General features: G+C 40.4%; 1 protein-coding gene across 1 annotated transcript in view; it reads right to left on the bottom strand.

The window, feature by feature from the left end:
- Nucleotides 1-20,898, bottom strand: part of CWF19L2 (CWF19 like cell cycle control factor 2) — a 147,061-nt gene that overhangs the window by 105,605 nt on the left and 20,558 nt on the right. Inside the window, exons 4-6 of the mRNA XM_041772214.1 lie at nucleotides 17,987-18,097; nucleotides 17,126-17,245; nucleotides 10,283-10,376 (exon numbers count right to left, since the gene is read on the bottom strand). Of these exons, the coding sequence (XP_041628148.1) occupies nucleotides 10,283-10,376; nucleotides 17,126-17,245; nucleotides 17,987-18,097 (325 nt within the window). The remainder of the gene's footprint in view (nucleotides 1-10,282; nucleotides 10,377-17,125; nucleotides 17,246-17,986; nucleotides 18,098-20,898) is intronic.

Here is a 20,898-nt window from a genome sequence, read left to right as displayed (position 1 = left end):
CTTCACATGGATGCTATGAAAATAAGCTTATATATATATGTGCCAGGTAAACTTTATACAAATATTCCCATTACCAGAATATTGGTAAAAGTAATTCTGTATGAATGCTGAGAACAGTTTCGTTACTTGTCTAATTAATCTTTTCTAAGGAAAAAAAAAAAACAAGATTAATTTTTGAAAATATGGTACCTCAATCATCACAAAAAAACCTGTTGATAAAATCTTCCCAAAACATTTCATCATAAGAACAAGTATTTGACATTGTCTTCATTATTAAGCATTTACTGTATCCCAGATATTCAGCTGAAAAGACATTCTCAGCAAATGCTCACAATACCTACGTAGGACAGGTATGGTCACTGTTCTCTATCACATATGACGCTGGAGAGGCACTGCTGAGGGACGACAGTGCTATGCAAAGCTGCGAGGGGTGACTGGTGGTGGCACTAAGGTTACTGGTGAAGTTTCCTTAGACAACTACTATGGAAAGGGGCAGGCAGGTGGAGAACGGTGCTGGCCCCCCGACCTCACACGGAGTGGTGTACCCAGTTCCAATGCACCTGATGTTACACGGTGCCCCCGACTGTGCACCTGCCGGCGGGGGAGGGCGGTGTCCCCTGCAGCCCTGCTCTTCTCCAATCACAAATAATGTGATTTAGGGAGCTCTTCTGCCTTTCCAGTGATAAAATGGGTGCTAACTCTTAAAAACAAAACCCATAATAAACATATCTGAGATGGATATTCACAATTTCTCAGAAAAAGTGGCAGTGCTGAAGGAAAAGATAACGTTGATGCATATTTGCTGAAATTCACTGATGAAGATTCTGAAGGTACCTCGTGACCAGCCTACACCAGAAAACTGATCCAGAATCGACATCTAAGTAGGAGGGTCAGCCCCTACTGCTATCAAGAATAGGTGCTATCTGATCAATTCTCAAGCAAGATCAGCTTAAAGAATGGTTGGGAAATGTGCTTTATTATGATTATCTCTAGGCTGATTTTCCAAATGATTTGTGAAGTGGTTTCTAGACAATGTGAATTGTCCAGGTTTTACACTATTTACCTCAAGAACCTACACAGCTTGTCAATTTCATAAATACTTATTTCTGAAAACATCTTTTACTGTAACTTTAGGTTAAGAGGTAATATCCTGTGAATGCTCTCATATAAAGACGCATGGCTGTTATGAAAACAGAGTTGTGTTTACTGCTGACTACTGTTACTCTTACATGGAGCGCGTGCTATGTGAAGACTGAGAAACCTTTTTCTCATGTAAAATACAGGTGCATACATATTCTGCAGGAAATACTCAATAAGATAACTGGATAATAATTTATCCTTCTCTTTTCATTTCTAAACCGAGCTTAACCAGGTAATAATGAAAATGAAAGGAATGATAAAACATCAAATATTCACCAAAATGCTTTTCTTCCCTATTTTGCTTTACACAGCATTTTGGCTCAGGAGTTTATCATATTATTCACTTAATTAAAGTATCGTACTAACTGCCAGAGATAAAATGTAAGCAAAAGGGACATCAGGATGGCTCAGCAGGTGAGCATCTGCCTTTGGCTCAGGGCATGATCCCAGAGTTCCAGGATCAAGTCCCACATCAGGCTCTCTGCATGGAGCCTGCTTCTCCCTCTACCTAGGTCTCTGCCTTCTCTCTCTGTTTCTCATGAATAAATTTTTAAAAATCTTTAAAAAAAATAAGGTAAGCAAAAGCAGCCACTCTCTCCCCACATAGAACATATAATCTCATTAAAGATTGTCCAATAAGCACATCAATACATGTGAAATCACTACTGAAGTAAAGGTTCTGAAATCAAGGGACACAGAGCTACTGGCATACAGCAGCTCACAGCCTGGTGCAGGGGTCAGAAAAGGCCCCACCAAAGAAGCTGCAGCAGGGCAATAAAAGACAAGTAGGAGTTAACTAGGTAATGGAGGGGAAAGCTGTGCAAAGGCCTCATGAGGCCCATAAACAAAGGTCTGCTGGGGGCGCTCCAGCAGCCAGAGACCAGAGAACACCAAGGGCCTCCTGGCATCCTGAAGGCTGTTTTTATCCAGAAACCATGGGACACCCCCTGAAGAACTGAAAGGAGGAGGCCTATGACAGGACTGGTCTTACTTTCTGAGGACCTCATTATGGTTGTGTTGTGGAGAATGGGCTAGGAGGCAGCAAGCAGACCACTGAGTGGCTGGCAAGGGCAGGATCCAGAGACGATATGGCCCAGGTGTGGTGCACAGAATAGCAGACTGGGTTCAGATGGGGCTTGCAGACTTTTTCTATTCTTTCCATTCTATATTGTAAAAAGGATATTTCCCACCAAAAATATTTTAGGCAGAAAATTCTGATTTGCTTTATGCTTTTGAGTTGCAAAATTTGATTCCATAAGCAAGTATGAAATCACTGGCAACAAACACTACCAGAAAAACTCTTATTTTCTAGCGCTAAAGAATGGGACAATAAGTTAATACTATACTGAATCATCCTGGGGCTTGTATTGTGTGTAGGTTATGTCCTTACACAGCTATTTTCCTTAACCTCTGGATGTGCCAATTTGGCAGAATATTAAATACTTGAAGTTGACATCAAATTAAGCTGGCTAGTTTTAATAGATTTTTTTTTCAAATACAAATTGCATACTTACTCAAAAAAAAATTTGACATAAATGTATGATAAAATAAAGGGTGAAAGTACACTACTACCCTTTCCATCTATGAAAGGCACAGAAAAGCATGCTGGGAAGTGAGCAGGCTCTAGAGCCAAACTATTTGTATTCAAATTGTGGCTTGAATACTCACTAGCCATGAACTTAAAAGAATTTACTTAAATTCTTCTTGTAAAATAGGAATTAAAAACTAGAGCTATAACTCTTAACTACAGAGAATATGCTGATGATCAACAGAGGGAAGGTGGGTGGGGGATGGGGGAAAGAGGTGATGGGGATGAAGGAGTGGACCTGTCATGATGACCACTGGGTGATGTATGGCTCCATAGCTCCTAACTATTAGGAGCCCGACCATGTCAGCCCTACCACTGGTCTAAACAGAATGATTACACTGCCTGCATATGCAGCCAAACAATGCAAATCATTTAAAACTTAATTTCAGGAAGACAGGCAAGATGGCAGAAGAGTAGAGGTCCTCAACTCACCTAGTCCCACCAACTTACCTAGATAACTTACAAAACATCCTGATCACCTACGAATTTCACCTGAGACGTAAAGAGAGAATACTCGGAACACTACGGAGAGAAGGGTTTTCACCTCTAGCAAGAATCCTCTAGGGTGACATTTACTTAGGTCGTGGTTGATATGCTTGACTCAGCCCGCTCATGCAGCCACTCTGCACTGAGCAAAATGACTAGAAGGAAGAACTCACCACAAAAGAATCAGAAACATTACTCTCTGCCACAGTTACAGATTATGGACTACAATTAGATGTCGGAAAGCCAATTCAGAAGCACAATTATAATGCTACTGGTGGCTCTGGAAAAAAGCTTGAAAGATTCTAGAGACTTCATTACTGCAGAATTTAGATCTAAACAGGCCAAAATTAAAAATCAATTAAATGAGATGCAATCCAAACTACATGTCATAACAACTAGGGTTAAAGGGGTAGAAGAAAGAGTGAGTGACACAGAAGACAAGTTGATAACAAGGAAGGAAGCTGAGGAAAAAAAAGAGAAAAACAATTAAGAGACCATGAGGAAAGTTTAAGGAAAATAAATGATAGCCTAGGAAGGAAGAATCTATGTACAATTGGGGTTCCAGAAAACGCTGAGAGGGACAAAGGGCCAGAAAGCATATCTGAATAAATCATAGCTGAGAACTTCCCGAATTTGGGAAGGAAAATGGGCATTCAGATCCAGGAGATAGAAAAGTCTCTCCTCCCCGCCACACAAAATCAATAAAAACCATTCAACACCTCGACATTTAATAGTGAAACTTGAAAATTCTAAAGATAAACAGAATCCTTAAAGAAACAAGAGATGAGAGTTTGTTAACTTATATGGGGAGAAATATCAGATTAACAGCAGACCTCTCCACAGAGACCTGGCAGGCCAGAAAGGGCTGGCAGGATATATTCAGGGTAATAAATGAGAAAAACACACACCGAGAATACTTTATCCAGCAAGGCTCTCATTCAGGATAGAAGGAGAGATAAAGAGCTTCCAAGATAGGCAAAAACTGCAAAAATATGTGACCACCAACCCAGCTCTGCAAGAAATATTAAGGGGGATCTTGTAAAAGAAAGAGGAAGACCAAAGAAACAATCCATAAAATGGGGGCTGAATAGGTATTACAATGACACTAAATTTATATCTTTCTATAGTTACTCTGAACATGAATGGGCTAAATGATCCCATCAAAAGACGGAGAGTTTTGGGACTGGATAAAAAAGCAAGACCCATCTATTTGCTGTCTACAAGAGAATCACTATAGGCCTAATAAGGAAACCTCCAGCCTGAAAATGAAAGGGTGGAGAACCATTTGCCATTCAAATGCTCCTCAAAAGAAAGCTGGAGTAGCAATCCTCATATCAGATATATTAAAGTTTATCCCAAAGTCTGTAGTAAAAAATGTAGAGGGACACTATATCATGCTTAAAGGGTCTATCCAACATGAGGACCTAGCAATCATGAATATTTAATTCAATATTTAATTCATTCAGCTCCTAATGTGGGAGCTGCCAAGTATATCAATTAATAACCAAAGTAAAGAGATACATAGATAATAATACACTAATAGGAGGAGACTTCAACATGGCACTTTCTGCAAATGACACATCTTCTAACCACAACATCACCAAAGAAGTAAGGGTTTTAAATGATACACTGGATCAGATGTATTTCACAGATACATACAGAACTTTGCACCTGAACACAACTGAATATACATTCTTCTCAAGTGCACATGGAACTTTCTCCAGAATAGACCACACACTGGGTCACAAATGAGGTCTCAACCAATACCAAAAGATTGGGATTGTCCCCTGCATATTTTCAGACCACAATGCTTTGAAACTAGAACTCAATCACAAGAAGAAATTTGTAAGAAACTCAAACACAAGGAGGTTAAAGATTATCCTGCTAAAAGATGAAAGGGTCAACCAGGAAATTAGAGAATTAAAAAGATTCATGGAAACTAATGAGAATGAAGATACAACAGTTCAAAATCCTTGGGATACAGCTAAAGCAGTCCTAAGAGGGAAATACACTGCAATACAAGCATCCCTCCAAAAACTGGAAAAAAACTCAAATACACAAGCTAATAACCTCACACCTAAAGGAACTGGAAAAGAAAAGCAAATAAAACATACACCAAGCAGAAAAAGAGAGATAATAAAGATTCAAGCAGAACTCAATGAAACAGAGACCAGAAGAACTGTGGAACTGATCAACAAAAGCAGGAGTTGGTTCTTTGAAAGAATTAATAAGATAGATCAACCATTAGCCAGCCTTATTAAAAAGAAAAAAGACTCTAATAAAATCATGAATGAAAAAGGAGAGATCACAACCAATACCAAGGAAATACAAACGATTTTAAAAACATATTATGAACAGCTATATGCCACTAAATTAAGCAATCTAGAAGAAATAGGCACATTTCTGGACCACAAACTACCAAAACTGGAACAGAAAGAAACAGAAAACCTGAACAGGCCAATAACCAGGGAGGAAATTGAAGCAGTCATCAAAAACCTCCCAAGACACAGAAGTACAGGGCCACATGGTTTCCCAGGGGAATTCTATCAAATGTTTAAGGAAGAAACAATATCTATTCTACTAAAGCTGTTCCGAAGGATAGAAAGGAACGGAATAATTCCAAACTCGTTCTATGAGGCCAGCATCACCTTAATTCCAAAAACCAGACAAAGACCCACCAAAAAGGAGAATTATAGACCAATATCTCTGATGAACATGGATGCAAAAATTCTCAACAAGATACTAGCCAATAGGATCCAACGGTACATTAAGAAGATTATTCACCATGACCACGTGGGATTTATCCCCGGGATGCAAGGCTGGTTCAACACCCGTAAAGCAATCAATGTGTTAGATCATATCAACAAGAGAGAAAACAAGAACCATATGATCCTCTCATGAGATGCAGAGAAAACACTTGACAAAATACAGCATCCATTCCTGATCAAAACTCTTCAGAGTGTAGGGATAGAGGGAACATTCCTCAACATCTTAAAAGCCATCTACGAAAAGCCCACAGCAAATATCATTCTCATTGGGGAAAAACTGAGAGTCTTTCCCTAAGATCAGAACCACGAAAGAGATGTCTACTCTCACCACTGCTATTCAACACAGTACTAGAAGTCCTAGCCTCAGCATCAGACAACAAAAAGAAATAAAACTGAGAGCCTTTCCCTAAGATCAAAACCACGAAAGAGATGTCCACTCTCACCACTCCTATTCAACACAGTACTAGAAGTCCTAGCCTCAGCATCAGACAACAAAAAGAAATAAAAGGCATTCAAATTGGCAAAGAAGAAGTCAAACTCTCCCTCTTCACAGATGACATACTGTACATAGAAAACCCAAAAGACTCCACCCAAGATTGCTAGAACTCATACAGCAATTCGGCAATGTGGCAGGATACAAAATCAATGCCCAGGAATCAGTGGCATTTCTTTACAGCAACAATGAAACTGAAGAAAGAGAAATTAAGGAATCAATCCCATTTACAATTGCACCCAAAAGAATAAGATACCTAGGAATAAACCTAACCAAAGAGGTAAAGGATCTATACCCTAAAAACTACAGAACACTTCTGAAAGAAATTGAGGAAGACACAAAGAGATGGAAAAATAGTCCATGTTCATGGATTGGAAGAATTAATATTGTGAAAATGTCAATGCTACCCAGGGCAATTTACACATTTAATGCAATCCCTATCAAAATACCATGCACTTTCTTCAGAGAGTTGGAACAAATCACCGTAAGATTTGTATGGAATCAGAGAAGACCCTGAATAGCCAGGGGAATACTAAAAAAGAAAACCAGAGCCAGGGCCATCACAATGCCAGATTTCAGGTTGTACTACAAGCTGTGATCATCAAGACAGTGTGGTACTGGCACAAAAACAGACACATAGATCAAAGAAACAGAATAGAGAACCCAGAAATGGACCCTCAACTCTATGGTCAAGTAATATTCAATAAAGCAGGAAAGACTATCCACTGGAAAAGGACAGTCTCTTCAATATATGGTGCTGGGAAAATTGGACAGCTATGTGCAGAAGAATGAAACTGGACCATTCTCTTACACCATACAAAAAGATAGACTCAAAATGGATGAAAGATCTAAATGTGAGACAAGAATCCATCAAAATCCTAAAGGAGGGATCCCTGGGTGGTTCAGCGGTTTAGCACCTGCCTTTGGCCCAGGGCGTGATCCTGGAGTCCCAGGATCAAGTCCCATATCAGGCTCCCAGCGTGGAACCTGCTTCTCCCTCTGCCTGTGCCTCTGCCCCTCTCTCTCTCTCTCTCTCTCTCTCTCTCTCTCTCTCTCTGTGTGTGTGTGTGTGTGTCTCATGAACAAATAAATAAAATCTTAAAAAAAAAAAAATCCTAAAGGAGAACACAGACAACACCCTTTTTGAACTTGGCCACAGTAACCTCTTGCAAGATACACCCATGAAGGCAAGGAAAATAAGCAAAAATGAACTATTGGGACTTAAGATAAAAAGCTTCTGCACAGCAAAAGAAACAGTCAACAAAACTAAAAGACAACCTACAGGATGGGAGAAGATATTTGCAAATGACCTATCAGATAAAGGGCTAGTATCCAAGATCTATAAACAACTTATTAAACTCAACAGCAAAGAAACAAACTATCCAATCATGAAATGGGCAAAAGACATGAACAGAAATTTCACCAAAGAAGACATACACATGGCCAAAAAGCACTTGAGAAAATGCTCTGCATCACTTGCCATCAGGGACTACAAATCAAAACCACAATGAGATACCACCTCACACCAGTGAGAATGAGGAAAATTAACAAGACAGGAAACAACAAATGTTGGAGAAGATGTGGAGAAAGGGGAACCCTCTTGCGCTGTTGGTGGGAATGTGAACTGGTACAGCCACTCTGGAAAACTGTGTGGATGTTCCTACAAGAGTTAAAAATAGAACTGCCCTACTACCCAGCCCTTGCACTGCTGGGGATTTATCCCAAAGATACAGATGCTGTGAAAGACTGAGACACCTGCACCCCTGTGTTTATAAAGCAATGTCCACAATAGTCAAACTGTGGAAGGAGCCTCGGTATCCATTGAAAGATGAACGGATAAAGATGATGTGGTCTATGTATACAATGGAATATTACTCAGCCATCAGAAAGGATAAATACCCATCATTTGCTTTGACGTGGATGGAACTGGAGGGTGTATGATGCTGAGTGAAGTAAGTCAATCGGAGGACAATCATTATATGGTTTCACTCATATGGGGAATATAAAAAAATAGTGAAAGGGATTATAGGGGAAAGGAGAGAAAATGAGTGGGAAGAATCAGAAATGGTTACAAAACATGAGAGACTCCTAACTCTGGGAAACAAACAAAGGGTAGTGGAAGGGGTGTGTGTGGGAGGATGGGGTGACTGGGTGACGGGCACTGAGGGGGGCACTTGACAGGACAAGCACTGGGTGTTATACAATATATTGGAAAATCGAACTCCAATTAACAAATATACATATAAAAAAGTAAAATAAAAGATAAAAAAATAATAAAACTTAGTTTCAACTCTGGGATCTGAACCTCTGACAAACAGAAGCTGTCATTTTTCTTCCTAAATAAGCATAACATGGGAAAGGGAGGTGATGATAGCCTGTTTACGAAGGGGAAAGAATAAAGGCTCTCTAAAAGCTTTATATTAGGTCATTCTTCTCTTCGTGTCTTAGAAATGCTGTTTCAGCCAGCTGAAAAATACTTTCTACAGTACAACTTTAAATCTTCCACATTCAAGAAGTTGAGAATATTGGCTGCAAATACCCAAAGATTCAGTTTGTCGACTCTAAGTGTTCTCTGATTGTCCTCTGACAACAGTGGTGGTAAAGACTTGTATCGAAAAATTAACTCAACACAGTAATGGTTCAGTGAGCTAACTTACTGCCCTCAACTTCTACTTTTAAGTACTAAAAAAGGTATCTCTGAGAGATTCTTGTGTGACTACAGTTACTAAGATATTTTTACCCATCCTGAAAATCAATAAAGAAAAAGCTACAATTACTAATAACTCTGGCAAACCCAGTAAAGAAAATTATAAACAAACCTTCAGGGTGGCTCTAGGAACATCTCCACATAAAATATAAAAAGAATTTTTATAAATGGCCAAAATAACAGTAAATGAAAGAACAAAAAACGCAGGAAAATATTCTGATTAACCACTAAAAAAAAAAGATAACACCATAATTTACAATGCCACCATCTGTGCACTGGGTTAGCTGTGGTTAAATAAACTTTTCATGGACCTGTCAGTGCAACATGTAATTGGCATATAAATATTTTTTAAGTTATGGTACCAAGTGTGATTATGTGACACTTAAATATTTTATCTCCATCTGTTGGAAAATAACAACACTATCCTAAGGTAAATAACAAGTTTTATGAACACTGGCAAAATAGAAGTCTCCAAAAATAAATCACATCTTTAATATTTATGCACTATTTTCACAAAATCTCAAACTTAATACTTTTAGACATTTTGTTATAAAATTTGTAACAAACCTAAGCATTATTATATCCTCACAGAATCATACTTTGTATTAATCCATTCAAAACAGAAACTCAAATATGAAAACATTATCAAGTATAAAAATATACACAGTTAATCAATTTTCCCCCAAACATAAAAGTTAAAATAATCTTTCCAGGTTCTAAATTTAAATAAGGCCTTAAAAAAATAAAATAAAATAAAATAAAATAAAATAAAATAAAATAAAATAAAATAAGGCCTTAAAAGACTGCACACATTTTATTTGCTTTGTCATCTGCTATCTAAACCTTCAGTAATAACCTATAGGTGCTCACAACAGGAAGCCATATGGATTCCACATCAGATAATCAATAAACTCATAGTTGTTATACAAATACAGAAACAAACACAGAGAATTCTGGACTTAATCTAAACTATAGAACCAAGCAGAAATACTTAATATTTAAGTAACCAAATATTGCCAATCTACTAACTTTGGTCATTCCCTTAGGAATACCAAGTTATGAGACAAACGTGTGTGGCTACAACCAAAATCTAGAGATACCTTTGGAAACTGATGACACGTTACAGTCTTCTGATGGAAGACCTGTCCCACCATCTTTCCAGTATGGATTCAATTCTCTCTCCAGCAGTATGGACTAGAACGAAACATTTTCAGAGATCATAATTTAAAAATAACCTCACCATAAAATATGTTAATAAATAATATATTTGAGAGTCAGTTAACGGTTGTAACCTTAGACAAATATTAAGACACACTCTTCTGCAACTCACAAAAAAATAACATGTAAATTAACATCATGCCTACTATGAATCAGAATCTAGCTGCAGAAGATAAAATAAATGGTCAATGTGCCTAACTCAGCCCTGGCCGCCTTATGAGACGGTGAGGAAAAGAGACAACACACAAGTCACTGACAAGTGCTCTGAGGACCGAAGTACAGAGTAAAAAGCCACACAGGGTTCAAACGCCTCTCACTGAAAGCTCAGACTTCTGAGAGGGAGTAATCCATGCAGCCTTACCAGGGGTTGGGGAATGACACACAAGAACCTTCGCTGAGCACTGTTTGTAAATAGAGCTGTTGAAAAACAGCAAACAACGCCAATGTTTTGGGGTTAGAATGTTAGAATTTCCACAAGAAATAGACAACTGCAGTATGGCATAATTAGATGATGACAGACTACATAGTGATTACAAGGAAGGAACCAGAAATAAAATATATCAATATAAATCAATTACTAAAACACTCTCAGGCCTTTTAGTCAAAATGGCTTCTACAGCTTCCAATCACTCATCACAACCACCCAGCTCAGCACAAACAGAAAAGATACACAAAATATACAACATACTTTCAGTTCAAAACAAGATAAACCCCTCTGTGGACCAGAAGAGCACAGAAATGTGAAGCAGTAAGTTGAACTGAAACCACAGGCCTTACTGGACTCTATGTGCATGCAAAAAGTGATAGCCCTTGGTTCAATATCTGTAAGATAAGGGCAGCCCTGGTGGCCCAAAGGTTTAGTGCCGCCTTCGGTCCAACAAAAAATGGTGGATAAAATTGTTTTAAAAGCTTTTAAAATCTATTCGTGAGGGATCCCTGAGTGGCTCAGCGGCTGGGTTCCCGCCTTCGGCTCAGATCGTGATCCCAGGATCTGGGATCAAGTCCCTCATCAGGTTCCCTGTGAGGAGCCTGCTTCTCCCTCTGTCTATGTCTCTGTCTGTGTCTCTCATGAATAAATAAATAAATCTTTAAAAAATAAAATAAAAGATATTCGTGAGCTGACAAAAGAGTACAGAATCTTCAAAGAACAAAATTTAAGTTCAAGGTTAACATGGAAGAATAGGCAAAACCATTAGGATTTGATTTCTTAGTTTTTACCAAAAAAGAACCTGTCACCTCCCTGGTTAGACTACTATAAAACCTCCAAGGTTCTATAATCAAGGAATTTCTTCCAGTGGTCTTGTGCAGACACTCAAACAGATAACATCAGTTTCTCAACAGGACACAAAAGGTTGGAGTCACACACTGAGGAGGACACTTGACAACAGTGTAGACAAACTGTGAGATATTATGTGACAATATACAACAGTAAAAGGACTGGGTATATAAATAACTACCACCAATCAGTAAGAGAAAGACAACTCTAAAAGAAAAATAAGCAAAATACATAAGCAGCTCATTCTATAAGAAATCTGAATGACAGGGATCCCTGGGTGGCGCAGTGGTTTGGCGCTTGCCTTTGGCCCAGGGCGCGATCCTGGAGACCCGGGATCGAATCCCACATCGGGCTCCCGGTGCATGGAGCCTGCTTCTCCCTCTGCCTGTGTCTCTGCCTGCCTCTCTCTCTCTCTCTCCTCTCTCTCTCTCTCTGTGACTATAATAAGTAAAAATTAAAAAAAAAAAGAAAAGAAATCTGAATGACAAAAAAAAAGACATGAAAAGATGTCTCACAGTAATCAGTCAAAAGCATATAAAAACAATGAAATGCCTTTCTCACTCATGACAAGAATCTAAAAGTTTGACAATCACAGATACTAAGCGTGGTAAAGAAACATACAATTCTGAGGCAGTCTGTGCTGTTACAATCTCTTTGAAGTATTTGTAAACGAAGACAGGTGTGTGGCATAATTAGATGATGACAGACTACATAGTGATTACAAGGAAGGAACCAGAAATAAAATATATCAATATAAATCAATTACTAAAACACTCTCAGGCCTTTTAGTCAAAATGGCTTCTACAGCTTCCAATCACTCATCACAACCACCCAGCTCAGCACAAACAGAAAAGATACACAAAATATACAACATACTTTCAGTTCAAAACAAGATAAACCCCTCTGTGGACCAGAAGAGCACAGAAATGTGAAGCAGTAAGTTGAACTGAAACCACAGGCCTTACTGGACTCTATGTGCATGCAAAAAGTGATAGCCCCAGGGGATCCCTGGGTGGCTCTGCGGTTTAGCACCTGCCTTTGGCCTAGGGCATGATCCTGGAGTCCCGGGATCCAGTCCCACATCAGGCTCCCAGCATGGAGCCTGCTTCTCCCTCTGCCTGTGTCTCTGCCTGCCTCTCTCTCTCTCTCTCTCTCTCTCTGTGACTATAATAAGTAAAAATTAAAAAAAAAAAGAAAAGAAATCTGAATGACAAAAAAAAAGACATGAAAAGATGTCTCACAGTAATCAGTCAAAAGCATATAAAAACAATGAAATGCCTTTCTCACTCATGACAAGAATCTAAAAGTTTGACAATCACAGATACTAAGCGTGGTAAAGAAACATACACTTCTGAGGCAGTCTGTGCTGTTACAATCTCTTTGAAGTATTTGTAAACGAAGACAGGTGTGTATCTTCTAACTTAGTCATCCCACTTCTAGATGTGCATTAAGAAGTCCTCACATGCAGGGGAAAAAACACACAAGAACCTTCGCTGAGCACTGTTTGTAAATAGAGCTGTTGAAAAACAGCAAACAACGCCAATGTTTTGGGGTTAGAATGTTAGATTTCCACAAGAAATAGACAACTGCAGTATGGCATAATTAGATGATGACAGACTACATAGTGATTACAAGGAAGGAACCAGAAATAAAATATATCAATATAAATCAATTACTAAAACACTCTCAGGCCTTTTAGTCAAAATGGCTTCTACAGCTTCCAATCACTCATCACAACCACCCAGCTCAGCACAAACAGAAAAGATACACAAAATATACAACATACTTTCAGTTCAAAACAAGATAAACCCCTCTGTGGACCAGAAGAGCACAGAAATGTGAAGCAGTAAGTTGAACTGAAACCACAGGCCTTACTGGACTCTATGTGCATGCAAAAAGTGATAGCCCCAGGGGATCCCTGGGTGGCTCAGCGGTTTAGCACCTGCCTTTGGCCTAGGGCATGATCCTGGAGTCCCGGGATCCAGTCCCACATCAGGCTCCCAGCATGGAGCCTGCTTCTCCCTCTGCCTGTGTCTCTGCCTCTCTCTCTCTCTATGTCTATCATTCATAAATAAATAAATAAATAAATAAATAAATAAATAAATAAATCTTTAAAAAAAAAAGTGATAGCCCTTGGTTCAATATCTGTAAGATAAGGGCAGCCCTGGTGGCCCAAAGGTTTAGTGCCGCCTTCCGTCCAGGGTGTGATCCTGGAGACCCAGGATCGAGTCCCACATCGGGCTCCCTTCATGGAGCTTGCTTCTCCCTCTACCTGTGTCTCTGCCTCTCTCTCTCTCTCTGTATGTCTCTCATGAATAAATAAATAAAATCTTAAAAAAATAAAAAGGCTAAAAAAATTTCTGTAAGATAAGAAATAGAGTGCCCATGTGAAATAGGAATGGAGCCAGTCTTGCCATAGGAAGCCAAGGACGGGGTGGGTACATCCTCCACTTGTAAAAGAAGGCTGGAAACTTGGCATGCATGTCTATAACCTTCTAGACTAAGTCTACAGAACCATGCTACAGACAACAGACCACGGCACAGTGCAGGCAGAAGAGACCCAGAGGACACACACATAGCCTTCAGCATGTGTTTGTATACTTTTCTGTGATCTTCAACCAAAGACAGATAGGATGTATGTTCTTGTATATGTCTGTATGTGTGTGCATCTAAAACAAAGATTTTAGGAAACAAAATGTGTCTTTATTACATGTAATACCTGCTGACATTTTATATTTTTAAGTGCTGATTGCAATAACTCAATTACATGACCTACATTTTTAAAAACACCATCCTAGAACACACAAAAAAAAATGATATCCTGAAAAAAAATGAGACATAAAAATCAAGCTTCAGTGAAGGACGATCATTAGACTTTTTGCCAGTATCTTCATTTTATCCCCACTTCCATTACAAGAGTCAACATTTGATTTTAAGGCAAGGACCATTTAGTTCAGTTGAAAGAAGAAAAATTTCACGATACATATCAAGTCAGGCCTTGAAGGATAAATATGATGTAGCCTTAATGGAGAAAGAGGGAATTCACTGAGAAAGAACTAGATGAACAAAAATGAAGAGATGGGAATTTGCAGAGAAATAAGGTAGTCTAGCTTAGGTACAAATTACCTAAGAGAAAGAGTCCAATCCAATGTGTTGGACTCTATTTGTGGCAGCTCAGGGGTGGAGGTAAAGGGGTCTTCAAAGGAGACTAAATATGGCACCTTTCTCTTTTGCCAGGCTCTGAACAAGTTCAGAAATACAACAAAACCTTAAGGAAACAAAAGACAAAAATTACTTTTATTGCTGATGAAGGCTAACCTGGAAGAGAATTCTTTTTTCAGTAAAAAGCAAGTGGGCCTGTTAACTGAACTGCACAATGAGGCAGGCTCTCCCAGGTGGAGCCAGCACAGAGCCAAGGCCACCTCCCCAAATCCCCACAGGGCCCCTGCAGGCAGTCACCTCCATAAGCAGGAAATGCAGGGCAAAGCCAAGGATGCCCCGTTTATTCTGTCCAAATTTTCCAGAAGAAAATTTACTCCATATCCTCAAGGACAGAATGAAAAATGAGAGTGGCACAAAATACCACTGATGGAGTTTCTTCCACCAGAAAGGAAACATTAGCAATGTTCCCCTTCCCTGGAATCATCAAAGATTTCTGAGCAGTCACACCATGATCCCAGATGTACTTTGAAAAGATCACCCTGACACCAGTCATGGGATGCTGAGTGAGAAGTGAAGAGGTCACAGGCATTGCCCATGCAACAGCAAATCAGGGCCTGAAACCTACTAGTATCTAACCTCATATGACTCTTCATCCCAGGGACCACCACCCCATTCATCGCACACATTAACTCTGCTCCAGTACAGATAGGACAACTGAGGCGCATATGAAGGCATAAGACCTACAACTAGGAAGAGGGGCTCTGGCAGAAATGGAAAAGATGACATACATGCAAAAGACAAGAACTCCACAGGCAGGTGAGCCGATCAGCAGATGCTGGCTTGAAGGAACCAGGGAAGTTCATAGAAGAGTTTGTAAGAAAAGATTGTTAATTAGAAAGTCTGGAATTCAAAGCTGGAAAGGTGAGTGATAAAAAATTATGACAATTTCTTAGGAAAATGAAGATAGTTTTATGTAATGGTATTTCTAAGAATAACTGGTCACTACTTCAGTCTGTTAAAGACATCTCAGGGTCAACCAAGGCCTATGATATGATACAGAGAACAGGCCTGAACAGGATATAAACAAAACATAAGACCACAAGCCAGGGTTACCCTAACATGCCAAAACATTAATGCCCACCAAGAGCAGAGCACAATTCAGAAGCAAGTTTGTCATGGCACCAGGTAATACCAACTTCCAGACATCACACAGCTCCAGGATCCCCTGGCCACCCCTTCCCCGACACCACACGTACTCTCCCTCCCCTCTCTGAACACAGTGACTCTGACTCCATCAGGTCTCAGAGACAGTACCACGTTCCAGAGCTTAGTCAGGATGCTCTGAATATCCCTGGCCTTCAGTGTGCCATATGAACAGCTGCCAATACGACATACCACATCTATGTTTTCAGAATAAAAATTAAATGGAGGTGGAGGACACAGAAAATAATACTACTCACAGGACTCTTAAGACCGCTCTCACATTTTTCATGTCTCTCTCCCTCTATGGCACGTTCAAGGTCAACTCTTAAAGATGACCTTTTTGTTCACTAATTCTCTCTTCAGCTGTATTCAATTTGTTGTTTACTCATCTACTGAGTTTCTAATTCCAACTGCAATATCTTTTATTTCTACAAGTTCTTATTGGCTCTTTCTCAAATCTGCCTTCACAATAACCTTTTATTTCTTACTCACATTTTTTATACCTGTCACTATATAAAGCTATTAAATATCCCAACAGATAAAGGTTTTATGGATCTGATTCTATTGTTCATTATTTCAGATTAACTCTCATTCATGGACTATCTTTGTGTTTTCATGTATTTTGTGATTCTAGATAAGAAGCTTTCTTCTGGGAAACCAAGACACCTAAAGTTACAGTGTGGTCCTCCAGAAAGCACTGGCGTTCACTCCTGCCAAGCACTTCAAAGCATTACCGACATTAAATACTTTAAAATACTTTAAATTAAATTCTCACCTTGAAGATTTTCAGACCACACAAGTAGCACAGTTCAAGCCCAAAACCCTTATGAATCCAAGCTATGAACCAAACTCAATATTCACTTAACTACAAATGCCCTAGATTTATTAATCTTGTATAGCATTAGAGTGACTTCCCACAGGAGATTCATTTTATAAGAACTTATACCACATTCCATAGTTATTCCCACTAATGTTATTAAATACTGCAAAAGATAAAATAATATTTCACAAGTAAATCTGCATTTATATAAATATATCATTGCTTAAGGGTGATTGGAAGTTAAAGCATTTTAAATGCTCTTACCTGTTCCAGTGCTTGGGTTTTCTCTTGCTCTATTTTCCTCATAGTCTCCTTATCAGCTTTGAGTGATGATAAGGACACAGTTTTAACAGACATGAAATCAACAGTCATCCACTCATCTCTCTGTAAAAAAAAAAAAAAAAAAAAAAAGTCATTTCAATCTAAATTGGTTAGAAGTAAACAACAAACAACAAACAACAAACACTTGGTAACAGCAGCAAGGATCCTGGAGGAACACAAGCCTGGATCAATCCTGCATTTCCTCACCTGAAGCAAGCTTTTTAGTCTCTCTCCTATAAAATGGAATAAAATTCCTACCCTTCCAGGTTGTTTACAGGAATAAGCCAGAAAAACGATTTAAGGTGCACAGTCCCAGTGCCTGACACAGTATAGGCCTTCACGCACCAGCACCTTCCACCTTCCTGCCCTCTGGCAAACATTCTCACTCAGGCAAATGAACCACAGCCCCAATCTGTCAACTCTTCAACTCTAAATATTGCTAACAGAAATTATGACATGACATGGCTATGGAAAACAACTGATGGCACTCTACCCACTGGAGAAAGCTCTGACACAAGGGGCAGTATGGAGCTTCCAGCACAGGAGGGAAAGCGCAGCTCTTCCAGCAACAGCCAGGAGGAGGAAACCCTCTGTGGGGCCAGAACAGATGTAAGCCCTCACCTTCTCACAAAGGAAAAACAGAAGTCTAAAGACTAAGCAAACAGCATCACTGCCAGAATTATTTGTAAAAGTATACTATTTTCAAAGTAATTTTTCTCCTGAAATAGTTATAACCATATGTCACTTCAACATTCATCCATTTTTAGCTGTTCACACTTTTTTCTTTACCATCAGGTAACTTACCTGAATGACTTGGTTGTCTTCTCTTTCTGAATTTTCATCTTTCACTTTCCAGGCCTTTTCTCTGCCAGGAGTCTGCGATGGGACAGCCTCAACCCACTCATCTTCAGAGCTCTAAGAATATTTAGCAGTAAGTGAAACTCTCAAACTTGCATACTTGAATGTAAAAATTCATGGTGAACTGTTTCCTGGAGAAAATTCTCAGAGTAGAGGTTCCCTCTAAAAAGTGACATTGAGGGCAGCCCAGGTGGCACAACGATTTAGCGCCATCTTCAGCCCAGTGCCTGATCCTGGAGACCCAGGACTGAGTTCCACGTCTGGCTCCCTGCATGGAGCCTGCTTCTCCCTCTGCCTATGCCTCTGCCTCTCTCTATCTCTCATGAATAAATAAAAAATATATATATTTTTAAAAAGTGACATTGAGGGAGACCTGGGTGGCTCAGCGATTGAGCGTCTACCTTTTGCTCAGGGCATGATCCTGGAGTTCTGGGATGGAGTCCCGCATCAGGCTTCCTGCATGGAGCCTGCTTCTCTTTCTGCCTATGTCTCTGCCTCTCTCTTTCTCTGTCTCTCATGAATAAATAAATAAAATCTTAAAAAAAAAACAACAAATGAAAATAAAAAGTAACACTGAAAATCTGAACAAAGAACATACAAACCCCACTCTTTGGGGATAAGCCCATGAAACACCACGACTGTCATCATGCCAAGGGAAGGAGAAAACAAAAGATTAGGACTGACAGCAGAGCACGCACTACAACACAGAGCTGCGGTTCTCACCGACAGGAATACTGACATCTTTGTTTATTTGGAACAAGGGAAACAACATTCAAGTAAATGACTTTGCCTCTAAGTTTCCCCTTTTTAAACTTCCCTGGGTCTAAAAACACAGAGATCTCAGTTAACAGCCAAGCTGGTTAAGTACTTGGTTACTGTGTTTAAATACCAGATTATTAAATCAGCTACAAAGTATTTGGCCAACAGCCCTGGTGTGCTCAGCATTTTGCCAGATTCTGGGTTCTGTTTCCCACAAACACATCAATCACCTACTTCTATATTAAGTACTGTAATAAGTCCTTTCACATATGTTCTCAAGCTGACTCCTTCAAACAACCCTACATAAAATACTGTTTGGTTTTAGAGGTAAGAAAAGCTTTCCAAAATTAGGTAACTTGCCCAAGTTACATGGAATCCAAGGAGGAGAACCAGAATAGCAATCCAGATTCCCCGAGCTCTAACATCTATCTGTGGAGCTGTACAATGTTAAGTGTAGGAAAGTTCCCTAGAAATAACCCAGTACACAACACTGGCTAAGGTGTAAGCAGAGAAACATGGAGGCCAAGAGAAAGAGGATTTCCTGAATGAGTACAATATTCCATCATTCCACAAAGTTCTTGAGAATTACCTAACTAGAAAACAAAAATATGTCTGGTAAAAGGTATAATCCACATGGAATAAACATATTTGTGCTCTGGCATCTCAAGTGCCAGCTGTTTCTCAACAGAGAGCAAAATTTATTCATTCCTTCATTCATTTAGGTATTGATTTGGATTTATAGAAATGTTAGAATTAGCTATTTACATATATAGTTATAATTTTTAAGATAATCACTATAAATAGATTTCCGGCCTACTCATATTTACATTCTCAAATCAATTTAGAAAAGACTGCACTTGTCATGATAACCACAAAGTGACATATGGAAGTGTTGGATCAGTGTACTGTACACCTGAAACTAAAGGAACACAACGTGCTAACTGGAATTTAAATAAAACCTTTAAAGAAAAATCAACGTATAGGGGGAGGGGCAAGATGGCGGAAGAGTAGGGTCTCCAAGTCACCTGTCCTCAACAAATTACCTAGAAAACCATCCAATCATCCTGAAAATCTACGAATTCGGTCTGAGATTTAAAGAGAGACCAGCGGGAATGCTACAGTGAGAAGAGTTCCCGCCTCTATCAAGGTAGGAAGACGGGAAAAAGAAATAAAGAAACAAAAGGAAAAAAAAATTAAAAAAATAAAAAAAATAAAAAATAAAAAAAATAAAGAAACAAAAGGCCTCCAAGGGGGAGGGGCCCCGCGAGGAGCCGGGCTGAGGCCGGGGCGAGTGTCCCCAGGACAGGAGAGCCCCGTCCAGGAGGAGCAGGAGCTGCACCAACCTTCCCGGGGGAAAGGCCTCCCGGGGAATTGGAGCAGGGTCCCCAGAAAGGCGGGGATGCCCTCGAGCTCTCTGGGACAGTAACAGAGGAACTGCGCCCCGGGAGATGCGCCGAGCTCCCTAAGGGCTGCAGCGCCCACGGCGGGACCCGAGCAGCTCGGAGGGGCTCGGGCTCGGGCGGCGCCTCCGCGGAGGGGGCTGCGGGGCTCCGGGAGCAGCTCGGCCACGGCGGCTCGGGCGGAGGAAGAAGCTACGCGCGAAGGGAACGGCACGGCTCCGGGAACAGCTCGGAGGGGCTCAGGCGGCGGCTCCGCGGAGGGGGCTGCGGGGCGGGAGCGCGAATCCAACAGCGCAGGCCCCGGAGCACAGGGTGCCGGGACACAGCCCAGGATCCGGCCTCCCCCCGGGACAGGCAGAGGCCGGGAGGGCCCAGGACAGCAAGGACGCTCCTGCCTGGAACTGAGCAGATCAGCGGCCCCGCCTGGGAGCCCCCAGGCCCTGCAGACTGAGAGCCCCGGAGCTACTGCGGGAGCTGACTCCAGGGTCCCAGAGCTGCCCCCGCCACTGTGGCTTCCTCCCGGGGCCTCACGGGGTGAACAACCCCCACTGAGCCCTGCACCAGGCAGGGGCAGAGCAGCTCCCCCAAGTGCCAACACCTGAGAATCAGCACAGCAGACCCCTCCCCCAGAAGACCAAGGAGACGGAGCAGTTCCAAGGGAAGTCAAAGAACTTAAAGTATACAGAATCGGAAGATACT

This window comes from Vulpes lagopus, chromosome 10, assembly GCF_018345385.1.
Source record: "Vulpes lagopus strain Blue_001 chromosome 10, ASM1834538v1, whole genome shotgun sequence".
NCBI lineage: Eukaryota > Metazoa > Chordata > Mammalia > Carnivora > Canidae > Vulpes > Vulpes lagopus.
The sequence above is the reverse complement of the archived record's forward strand: the minus strand, read 5'-3'. Positions and strand labels throughout refer to the sequence as shown.